Genomic DNA, 12,664 nt, shown 5'->3' with positions numbered 1-12,664 from the left:
GGAAAATTAGTTTAGATGTTATATTTGTCCCGTTTTATTCATGCACGGTCTATTGTACAAACAACTATAGATGTGAGATTGTGTAAACACTTACGGATTTGTGCTTTTGAATATGAACATGCTGTCTGGTATGTCAGGTTTGGGGACAGTCGACTGTTCACCTCCATTCTCATCATCATCATCATCATCATCATCGTCGTCATCATCGTCAGCTTTATCTGAGTGACTGGCTTCAACATCCTTGAAACTGACTGTGATGGGTTAAATCAAGAGAACAAAACTAATTTCAGCACTTCATTCAGATCTAAATATAAAAAGAACTATTCTTGAACCTATTTTCAAGAAATGCACCATATACTATAGTGGCTTTCTTATTAATTGTAAGTAAAGGCCTGCTAACCCGACCCAAGCACAAGAATATCTAAAGAAACATTGGATTTTGGTTTCAGTTTTTCATGCATAAATTTGGATTTGATTTTGAAAAAAAAAAAAAAAAAAAAAACATATATATATATATATTATAGTTAACTTGCTTTTCAGTTCTTAGCTAGCTGTCGTTAATTTTAGTCAAATTTACTGTGGCTAAAACGGAATTTCTTTTTTGATATTTCAAAAATTATATTTTACTTGACAAAAAAAAACTAAATCTTTTTGATAAATGTTAAATGTTAAATTTAAATATGCATGAACATTTAACAAAAACATGTGAAAAATGTCCTTGTGAAAAGTTCCATAAATAATATTACAATAAATACACTTATGTAATGTATTGCTGTGTATTATTTATGATTTAGTTATTAACTCTCTGCATTTTAGACACAATTTAGTATGTTGTTGTGGAAAGAGTATATTTACAATGTTTATTTGGGAATTTCTGTCAAAAATGTTTTTGTAATTTTGTCAAGGTTAAATGTTTACAGGTTATTTGAGTGTGCAATTTTGAGGTTCAGTTTGGTTTCCATCTTAAAATGTGAAAGTACCGGTCGCCGGGTCAGATCAGAACAAATCATCTCAGATACAGGGCAACTTTGGGCGTCAACTTAAAGCCTGTGCAAACTTCTAATCGCCAGACAGTTGAGGATTTAACCCCTATCACCCCTACGTTCAAATATGTTTACTTCCATATTACATAGTATGTGAATAGCAGTGCACAGTATGTCAGAATTTGAAGTATTAAAACATATAAATAAAAAAAAATACACAAGAAATACCAGGATGAACTAATGCTTTCTCTAATATTCTGAAGCGTGCATTTGATGGACACTTACTATCCCATGGGGCCACAGGAAAAGAGTTGTAGATGTTGGATAAGCGACACCACTGATGCGTGCCACATGACAATGCCTGCATGGCATTGCATTCTATTCATACTACATATGTGCATACTTTATAGAACATACTTGGTTAATGTTTGAAAAAGTTCTTCATGCAATGTAGCGATCTCATATGCTACAATCAGATTTCAGAGTGGCTTTGGCTCTGTGAATGGAGTGTGATTGCCAGGGTAAATATATCAGGGCAAATAGCTGGCAAGCTGTGTTGCTGGTCTCAGAGTCCATATGTTTAGGCTTTCATTAAACATGCATTGAACTGTATAAAACGTTATTTCTGAATTGTTGTGCCTATACTTTTCTTGATACAAATCATTGGATTCTCTGTTGCTAGGCTCTGTATCTTCTAGGTTTTGACCTTGACCATGATTTCTTGTGATTTTGCTTATCTGAGATGCAGTTGGGTAATTTGCTTTTCATTCCACTTATGGCATGCACAGGCATGAGCCCATTGTGTGAAATGTTTCATAACTGTTTTAAGTGATATTTAAGTACAAATATATTAGATGTAAATAACCTGAATGAGATTTACTGTAGATTCGCCTGAGTTAACAGTAACCTAGCTTTCACGCAACACCCAGCTCCAAGACTACTACAGCAATGGAGCGGAATACTCTAAAGACAAACTGCTCTTTATTTTCTGAGATTGCCACAGGCATTGATGACCCACTTCTGTGTCTCTTTAAATAAATCTGTCCTTACTTTAGCAAATTATCCGCTTTGCAAACAGAATCAATGGCTGCAGTCTACCCCTCCTTCAGGACTCAGCCACCATCAGCCACTGAACTACTTCACTGTTGCACTTTGATCATTAAGAATTTCAAACTGAAAAAAAAACCCAAACACAAGGGCCACTTCATTGCTGGAAACTGCTTATTTCAAACTCATACTTCATTCATTGCACATTGTATTATAGTAATGGTTCTCGCACACATGTTCTGATAAAGTTTAATAAAAACATTGCTAAATGCAAATAGGTAGTTCAGACAAAATTATTTTTGGAGATTGCTTGACATGCTGTACTCCCAACATCATTCTGATACTTCTTTTATAATCGTTACGTACCCAGCTTTATGATCTTTAATTAAGAGACATTTTGGAAAATTAGTAATTTTGAAAACGCATTTGTAACCACATGACAGGATTTAAAATAGTCATGGCAAATGTTACATGTTACCAGTTACAAGTCCTTAGATAAACTTGTAAAAGGGAGGAGAAAACATTAACATTAAATACTATGCTAACCAAACTTCATAGTATTTGCTGCATACCTGTCACTTAAGAAGCTAGACGTATTAGGGGGTTTATATTACAATATCATAATTATATTGATTTCACATTTTAAAGATATTATATTTTTGTTTACTATCAAACTGTTTTGGTTTGGTGCTTCATTTCCAAAGCATCTGACACTCTAGAAATTGTTATGATATGACAGAAAAAAACTGTACAAGAAGACCAAGCTAGAGGAATCATACTCTGCACAGTAAAGATGTAATTTAAAAAAACAGAAGCAGAATGGATGGATGGAGGGAATAATTGACAGACAGCTCAAATACCACTCATTGGTGCCATTTCCAACAAAGGCTGGGCTGACGTCTCTCTTCTAATGCAGGTTTCTGTTATACACGCATCCTGGTTAAGATAGCTGCCGTTGTTCTCAATGTCTGAGACTTCCCCTGTAATGTATTTAGATTCTGATGTAAAGTCTTCTTTGTGCCTCAGAAATGGAGTTTCCTGGCTTTCTGCTTGATCCTCCATTTCAGTACGGACAGACTGAAGCTCCTGAAGGCCAGATGCTTGGGAAAGTCCTGTCACATCTCCCACAAACTCCCTTAAATACAAATGTACAGGTGTGAATGTTTGATCTTGAAAAATAATTTCACATAACTTTGCTCTGTTCTGTGCTTTGCAGAACAACTTCTACAAATAGAAAACCAAGCTGGGAGTTACTTTCAACTAAAACTGTACCACTAACATTTCTAAATTCCTTCATTATTAGTTTTTTACCAAAGCACGACAGTAACAGACATAAGGTAAACTAGCATGTGAACTTGCTAAATAAAATAAGTTGCGATGGTATTCTAACCTTGTGCATTCCTCCTGGTTCTCAATTTGCTTGCCAGACATTTCAGTTTCATGCATGTGCATCATGTTTTTAGACTGTGTTTCCTCCATTTTACCCTCACCCTCTTCAGCCTGTTTCTCACTGCACCCAAATTGCTGGTGATTCTCTGCATTTCGGCTGTCTGTTCTGGGCTCTCGATGTCTGTGTCGTTTGTGTCGCCCACCCTCTACTACCCCTGCAATGGCAGCAGCCCGAAACTTTCTTGCCACACGATGCTTCCTTTCTGTATTTGAATGGTGGTTATTAACGCTCGGCCTCTCCTCCAGCCCCGATCCCATCAGGGGCAATGGCTCAGACTCTGGAGGTTCAGGGAGAGGAATAGTGATAGACATGGGTGGCTCTGGCAGGGGAATCCCCACAGACATTGGTGATTCTGGCAAGTGTAAAGGGCTTGTCTCAGGGGTAATGCAGCTCTGTTGGTGATGATCACTCACTGGAGTGTCCAACTGATCCTCTGAAGGGCTGCCAAACAGTACCTCACGACTGGCCATCTTGCGACGCTTCCGCAACTGGTTTGTCCTTTGCTCCCAGACGGACATGTTAATCTTTTTGCGTCTCTCACGGCGGCCAGCAAAAGCATTCACAGGCGGCTCTTCTGCTTGTTTGCAAGCAGGTTCCTCCTCTACCTCTGCTGGAGATGGTCGTCCTCGGTGGATTGCCCGCTTCCTATACAAGTATGGTCTCCGTCTCCTTCTGCGTGCACATGATACATCTCAGTCACAAAAGTTATATCATTTGCAGCATGCACTATCACAATTCACAAGGGTGTGTGAAAAAATCTGGAAATTAGAATAAAAACAATGGCTATCGATTCAGGCTAAATAAAACAGAATTCAAGAGAAAACCAGGGGAAAATTCTTGAATAAAAAAAATAAATAGAGAAGAAACAATAAGAGAAACAGAGTGCAAGGATCTACATGTCAGCAAGTAATTTGGAGAGTTAATGAGATGGACAATGCAATGATAATGGCAGACACAACAGATAAAAAGATACATAGACAGTTGTACTTACAATTATGTGTATTCTTTTGTTGTCCATGAAATCAAATAAATGATTAATTGAAAATATGCCATTAGAGTATTTGTAGATAAGACAAACCAAACAATGCATATTGTGCCAGACTGCACACAAGTCAACTCATAATTCATATAGATGGATAGAAAAACTCTGACAACTGCGGTCTCCTGTCCTACAGCTTAACTCCAACCTGAATCAAACTCAACTGAACAAGCTAATTAAGGTGTTTAGGATTACTAGAATGTATTAGACAGGTGAGTTTGATTAAGGTTTGAGCTAAACTAGAGGACCAGAGTTGCGTTAAATGTTAAAGGGTTCTTTGGCACTTCAGTACCATTAATGTCACATCACGCATTTGTGTGAAATGCACAAACTGTAATCAATGTTTTCAATGAGTTTTATCCAGTGGTTTTGGAAATATACTTTTATATGTCTTCATATGGCAATAACTAGGTTAATTGTAGGTCGATTATCATGTGCCCTTTCTCTCATACTATTCTCTCTATGCCCTGGGCAATTATATTCAGCCAAAACAACTAACATTTCTATTCAAAACCATACAAGCTTCTGACTAGGCAGGTAAACAGCTACAGGGACCAGCTTAACTGTAACTAACTTTAAGCTGTATGTGCCATTATGCAAGCATCTTAGAGGACAGATAAACAAGTCAAACAATTTAACTGCACTTGAAATGAAAATGATAATTATTTGTCAACTGGATGTGTTTCTCTGTTGCTCAAAAGATTTTACATTTCAGTCCTGATGTCATTCAGCAGAGACCAGAACATCAATTTCTTCTCTATCGACAAAAGATGCACAGTTGTCCTTAACACATCTGACTACTATGTTAAAGTAGCCAAGCTTCTGTAAACTAATATCTAATATTACCATCTCAGGCTATGACTGTAACTGTTCCCTGAGAAGGGAGCGAGATGCTGCGTCCGGTACCCTTGTGTGTGTTTAAGGCTTCAGCCTCAAGGTACCATGGAGGAAATGAGACAACAACGTTTCTCCTCAATGATTGACCACCCAAGGGTGTGTGGTAAGCAGCTATGGCCATCACATACATTTTTAAAGTGGAGGGAGATAACCCTGCGGTAAATCGATCTTTCAGGAACTCCAGTATTGTACCAACTGGGCAGTTAATTGGGTCCAGCTGCCGATTCCTGCACCAAGAAGTGAAGACTCTCCAGTTCAGGGTGTAAAGTCTCCTCGTGGAGGGAGCTCTGGATTAGAGAATAGTCTCCACAACCTCAGTTGAGAGACTGGAATCTAGGAGTTTGGCCCCCTCTGGGACCAGACCCACAGTCTCCACAAGTAGAGTCAGAGACTCCACAGTCAGAGACTCATGTTGCAGAGTCAGACGAAAGTACTACTGCCACCTCCGCTACACGGAGGAATCTATTCTGTGTTTATCTGGCCTCCCAGAAACACACACCCTCTGACTGATTGTCAGCAGCATAAACTGCACATATAATATTGCAAGACACCTGGCCACACTACTGTCATCATTTATTTGCAACATTTAGAACATCACTTTCAGAACTCCAAATTTATTTAGAGAAGGTCCAGCAAGTCAAGAAATCATGATGTTCATCACTAATCGCCATGCTTATCACTGTTAGACATCACTATTCATTCCTTCTAATAAGAGAAGACATTCTGATTACAACTGCATTCCTACTCAGAAAGAACAGGCCAACACATGCAAATAGACTGGGTTGAAAAGGTAAGCTCTACCAACCTTTCGATAAAAAAAAAGTTCAGATATGTCAGACGTCTAGGTCACTTAATTGGATTTGATTGTTTGACGTCACCATATTCACAGAATACATTAACAAGTGTATCATACACAAGGAAAGGAATATGTATGGGACAACTGACTAGCCTTTTTGGACAACAACCTTTTTGGGCTGTAGTTGCCTGACTCTCTCTCTGGGAAGGGAACATGTTTTATGGCCCCTTTGTCTAGAAGAGATTCTCTTGTGACAGCAAATGAGCCTGCTCCAGTTTCATGGTAGTGGGGACCACGTCGTTAAAACGAGGAGGGCAGTGTATTCCTACACTAATTGGTCAACACACTCAGAGTGAAGCTGGTGCACATGGAATACATCATATGCTGTCCACTGTCATGCAGAGTTGAGCTCAAACCCTAATCAAACACACATGGCCTTTGCAACACTTAGCAGTTTTTTTGTGATTGTTGCAGGCAAAAATCATTGATTATGCGGCACGATTTCTTAAAAAATGCGATGGAATATGCGGGACATTTATGCAATTTAATGCAATGAAATTGCGGGAACTTGCAAAAATTGTGGTTTGATGAAAAAGAGAAAAAAAGTGATTCCCCCAACACCCTGTTCTCACTAGGCTACTACCTTAATGTAAAGAGCAATTTCTTATTACTTCCTATGATAAGCAAGCATACTACATCACAGAAAGTGCCGGGAATATTTAAGTTCTCATCTTGTTTTATTTCAGACCTTAATAAACACATGGCTCAAACTTACAAAACAGTGATGAGTCAAACAAGTTCTGTAGCTTTACAAAAGGAATATACTACAACTTCTGCAAAAATTTATAAATAAAATAATATAAAAAATAAAATGTGTGCTTCCTGTTTTACAGCTTTTCAATGATGTTCACGTTGCGTAATTACGTCACCTCATAACATTCCCATGGCAACAGGGGAAAATGGCTGCTCTTGTGAAGTACGCAACATTTTCCAACTTTCTGCTAAGATATATGTGACTTTTTTGCAACGAAAATGCCAGGATTATGAAATCATGCAAACCCTGCATATATTGCATGGAAATCTGCAATTTATGCGGCGAAAGTGCGGCGTATTTGAAAAAATGCAGCCCACGCATAAATATGCAGACTGATTATGTATTGAATTATGCGATTGCATAATCACGTTTTTCTGGAGGGACTGAGGGAGTAAGGATGCAATGCTGTGATGCCATTTTTGCCACCACCACCAGTTCACAAATGATGAAGCTACTTGGATGGAGTAAGTAAATAACCTGAGCACCAGAGAAACATATAGTTGACAACAATACTTATAAATAAAGTATTGTTAATTTTGGTTTTGAAGACAAACTTGATTAGATCCATGGAATCCTTTTTTAACCTACCTGTCTGTTTTTTGCAAGTAATTCCGATCACTTTAATTACATTGAATGGGTGTGTTTTCTTAGGGTTCGACACAGCAACAGCAGGACACTGGCCCTTCAGGCCTGGAGTTGAATAGTTTTACTCTAGAATGATTTCAATCTACTTACATTCCAAACAAACATTCCACAAATAAAATGTTGAGGAGGCTCCAGGAACAATGTTGAGAACGTCTCGGGATACTGGACTGTAACCCTGTTTCCTGGAAAAGCGTGAACGAGATGCTGTGCTTGATTCAGAGCTATGGGGACACATTTTGTGTGTCCAGCTGTGAAATAAGTAACATCAATGGAATTGACTTTAAAATTACTATAAAATTAGATCTGCCACAGGTGCATCGACAGGTATCATTTTGTTTTAAAATGATACTCTTGTGCACAACTCGCCATACTCTGCTTTTGAGCATTTCTTTCAGCAGGTCAGCATGGCATGGTCAGCTTGACCCGCTGACCGAAACGCCTTCCCCACCAGTGTGGATGTTATTATGGGGTCGCTTGGTGGGAAGCGCTGACTTGAGCTGAAGTGACGATGAGCTCCAGGGAAGAGATAGCCTGCGAGTGTCTCTTCGGACTGGGGCATCATCGTATAACCACACGCCCTTGCACCCACGATAGTCGAATAAGTTGACTTTGAGGGCACAAAGACACACAAACAATAAGGTTTTCCCCATGAACCAGTTAACGTCAGGGAGATCCTCAAGAAGGGGCAGCTCGCACTCATGCTCAAAAACAAGGGCAGCATGCTCTTCCCCCAAACACACAAAGCAAAACTGATTTGGGTCGCATTCAGGCATGGGCAGTGAACACGGTCACTCATATTTTCTTTTCTTTTCCTTTTTCACTTGTTGAAAAGAGTGAAAGGAGAAAGAGAGAATTTTCTGCACACTGCCTAGTGAAACTAACTCCTAGCAGAGAGACAGAGTCACACACTAGCTTTAGTCACACACAGAATGGTCTGAATACAAAAAGACCTGCCAATGCACCTGTTTGACATCAAATTATAGCCTCTGACGAGCATGCATTCCGATGACGTCACTGTCCAAGGCTCTTTAAGTTCATAGTCAATTCCATTGACGGGTTACACACATATTTCACAGCTGAATCAAGCACAGCATTAAGAGTAGCTTTTGAAAGGGAACAAGGAACTTCTTTCAAAGAGTGCTGCCCTGGAGTAGTAGTGACACTGGCTAAAGAGAGCTAAACAACATGCTGAGGTATTTTCTGACATTAAAATTCCTCAGTACATATCTGCTCAAAGATTAAACATCATGGTACTCCAGGAAAATTTCCTTTGAAAAATAAACCTACTCCCAGTTCTTCCTAGGTAACAATCATGGTTAAAAATCGAGGCCTCAAAGGTCCAAAAGGCAAAACCTAAAATCGAGAAGGACCTTCAGGAATTCTTAGCCTTTGCAAATCTTTACTGCATGGTCATCAGAGAGTTAAGTACAATGCAGCCAAATCAATTGCACCCATTTGTGATAGAAATTGATGCAATATTTGTGATTGTAACTGATGCTATATTTGTGATTGTACTTGGTGCTCTTCTGACAGGTTATACCCCATGCCTTATTTCTCATAGTCTTTCCCAAAACAGAAAAAAAACTAAAATGAAGGCTGCTCTAGTGGAGTGGTGACACTGGCTAAAAGATGCATGTCACTAGGAACTTTGTTTGAATAAAATCTGGATTTTTGCTCACTGCTACTTTTCAAAGTTGTGTACACTATACAACATTTCTGTCAAATTGTGGCAATCACAAATATTTATATTAAGCAAATCAACATTCTTAGACTGCATAGTGTGCCATGCTCATGTATTATGACATGCTCATTTCAGCCTCCGACTTCTGGCAGTCAGTAATTTTGGGTAGCAGTCCTAAAATGTGACTACTTATAATACGATGCCAGTCTACAGAGGATCCAGTAGGAGGACAGAAGCGAATGCTGCAATTGACATGCCAACTATGATCACAATGCCATAAAAGCGTAAGAGCATGGACTGATTTAAAATAATTGACACTGTCCAAGTCTTGGTTATTATGATGTATCATAGGAAAAATACACAGAACATGATACTATCATGCCAAAAGACATTGTGAACATAATCAGATACAAAACCATAGAAAGAATCCAAAGGGTTTTTGGGGACTTGGTTTGACCTCTCTTCGTTTACTGACTTCTGTGATTTTGAGTTATGTACTTTTGAATCTAAACTCCACTGTTTACTTTAAAGCTTCTAATCACTCAAGCTCTAATAACATGTTGATTTTTTTCTCTTTAAAATAAACACTATTCCCCATGTAGTGTAGGGACTTGAGTTTCCTAGCAACTCAAGATAAAAAAAAATAAAAAAATGGAAATTCTTACACCCACAATAATCAAGATTTAAAGACAAAAGAGGACATGATTGTCATTCCAATTGACAAATGTAAGTGTTTATGTGTTCTTTCCTATCAGATTTGACCAGAACAATTACTGATCAAAAAACATGACAGACAAATGGTACATTCATATATGACACTTCTGTTCATGTGTTTGATGGGTCTGAAAAATTACATAGTAGCATAGTGTCATAGTGGTTTAAAAGCATGTCTGAAGCACAAGAAGATTTGCATCAGTCAACATCAAATTCTTGCTAGATACTTTGAAAGCTTTGTCTTACCAGCTTCTTAATACATGATACGAAACTGCATCCTTAATTTAAAAAATAGCTTATGTCAGAGAAAAAAAGAGAAGAACTTACTCTGAGAGGCCAAATTCTCTGCTTTTATAACGCTGATTGAAGAATTCTTCTTCCTCCTCCTCTTCTTCCTAACACAAAATATACCTCTTCAATATAACACAATACACTATGTACTTTAAACAACATTGTTATTGTTATACTTTACATTAGTATTACTTACTTTTCTAGCACAAAGTCAGTGTCATATTATTTACATGTTTATTAGAAAGCTGTTATGATATTGTATTTCCTTATAATTTAGATATACCTTCTATATAGTAGAATTAATTTAAGGCATGAGTTTATATTTTAGATATTAATTTCTGTATTTTAAAAATGTGTAAACTGTAGATTACATTGAGTAATTGGCATGCATGTATTTTTCCCCTTTTTTCTCCTTTGTATGTTTTCTTGTCTTTTTTTACTTCTATTGTATTATTGTAATAAAAAAAAGGAAACTGTTATCCAAAGTCTTAAGTTTCATGCTCTTACCTTAGTTAGTTCCTGTGCATTGGCTAGATTATCCACAGCAATGGCCAAGAATACATTGAGCAATGTGTCTGTTCAAAGCAGCGTCAAGAATTTAGGTTCTATTTGAACAGATGTTTTAAACTTTTCATATGCAACAACAAAATCAGAGGGGTTTCCTTCATCTGTTGTCTATTTTTTATAGAATAAAAAGGATACAGTTCCCAAACAAGGTTAAAACAATAAAGTAGATGGAGGACCACATTCCATACTGCACTCCTCCTTGGGAGCGTATCCCATTGTACATCACCTCATTCCAGTCTTCCCCAGTAAGAATCTATGTTGAATTAAGAAAATCAAATTAAATGTTGGAGTTGTCATGATCTCAGTCTGTTTTCCCCTGTCTTGTGTGAGGACTTTTGTTATTTCCTGTCTTGTGCCATGGTTTGTAGTTCTTAGTTTTTCATGTTGATAAGTCTCCCCATGTGTATGTTGGTTCCTCATACCTTGTTAAGGTTGTTTGACCCTGTGTATTTATATCCCTTGTGTTTTACTTGTTACTTTGTCAGTTGTTTTACATGTAATTGTTGCTTCTGTGATCCTCGTGGTTTTGTTCCTTGAGTTCTGTTTTACTTTATTTACCTTGTGCTACTTTATTAAAAAACCCTGCTTCTAGATCCTCGCCTTTGCCTGCTTTCTCTGGCATGTTACAGGAGTAAACCTCAATCGAATTGCAAACAGATGGTCATATGATTTCAAAATGGCAGCCACAATGAGGGGATGAGCAAGAAAAATAAAGTGGCTTTAATAAATCTATAATATAGATATTATTACCAACTGTTTAAATCTTTGCTGCTAATTACGTAGAACATGAGATACGTATAAGCCTTTTGAATCAAAAGCATTTAAAATGTTCATGTCCATTGAAGAACAACACAAAACATAGTAATCTGAAGAGTCATACCTGAAAGACAGTCATGATGGCAGCTGGAAACGTGTCAAAATTAGTAGGAGTGTAATCTTCAAAAATGAACCTGTGGAAGAGAAAGAACTATTTCAACTGATTTCTCTAAAATTACATTTGTGTTTGTAATTTATTTTTATCCTTGTAAGCATCCATATAATTGAACCATTTGACTGCAAATGTAACCCCACAACTATGCATTATTACTAGTCAACTATTCAACGGGTCAGAATTGACCTTTTATAAATCACTCACTATATGTCACGCAGCATCAGAGAAACCATGCTGCTCGCATTGTCACAAGTCACTGTCTTCAGTGCATAAAGTGTGCTTCGCTTATAACATACTTAGTGAAAGTACTCTGGGTTTGCTTTATTTCTGTTTACCTTTAATTTAAAATATATGTAAATTACAGTATATTATTTAAACCTTATGTCACACAGTTACTCTGAAACAAGTGTGTGCAAAGAGGAATGATCTTTCTCTTGCCACCATGCATTGAACAAGCTCAGATTAAGATATCTGATCGACTAGCTAACACACACACACACACACACACACACACACACACACACACACACACACACACACACACACACACACACACACACACACACACACACACACACACACACACACACACACACACACACTGCGTCATGTAGTGGCAGGACTAGTTGACTAGTTAGTGCAAACCGTGTGTGTGTAGTTAGTGCAAACCGTGTGTGTGTGTGTGTGTGTGTGTCCATGTATGTGAAGACTGTGAGGCATTCGAGAAGGTAGGTCAGTCTTGTGGCTTAATTTAAATGTTTTTTCCCCTTTAGATTCTTTTGTAGAGAATATTTTAATAAATTAATGTA

General features: G+C 37.8%; 1 protein-coding gene across 2 annotated transcripts in view; it reads right to left on the bottom strand.

Annotated features, from left to right (window-relative positions):
* Positions 1–12,664, bottom strand: part of cacna1eb (calcium channel, voltage-dependent, R type, alpha 1E subunit b) — a 131,008-nt gene that overhangs the window by 57,693 nt on the left and 60,651 nt on the right. For both annotated transcript variants that reach the window (XM_077242049.1, XM_077242050.1), the window contains 7 exons: positions 11,805–11,874; positions 11,060–11,177; positions 10,865–10,932; positions 10,394–10,461; positions 3,421–4,152; positions 2,891–3,165; positions 95–251 (listed from right to left, as the gene is read on the bottom strand). In XM_077242049.1, the coding sequence (XP_077098164.1) occupies positions 95–251; positions 2,891–3,165; positions 3,421–4,152; positions 10,394–10,461; positions 10,865–10,932; positions 11,060–11,177; positions 11,805–11,874 (1,488 nt within the window). The remainder of the gene's footprint in view (positions 1–94; positions 252–2,890; positions 3,166–3,420; positions 4,153–10,393; positions 10,462–10,864; positions 10,933–11,059; positions 11,178–11,804; positions 11,875–12,664) is intronic.

The sequence above is a fragment of the Siphateles boraxobius genome, unplaced genomic scaffold (genome assembly GCF_051911475.1).
Source record: "Siphateles boraxobius isolate OS27281-9 unplaced genomic scaffold, OSU_SipBor_1 25, whole genome shotgun sequence".
Lineage (NCBI taxonomy): Eukaryota > Metazoa > Chordata > Actinopteri > Cypriniformes > Leuciscidae > Siphateles > Siphateles boraxobius.
The sequence above is the reverse complement of the archived record's forward strand: the minus strand, read 5'-3'. Positions and strand labels throughout refer to the sequence as shown.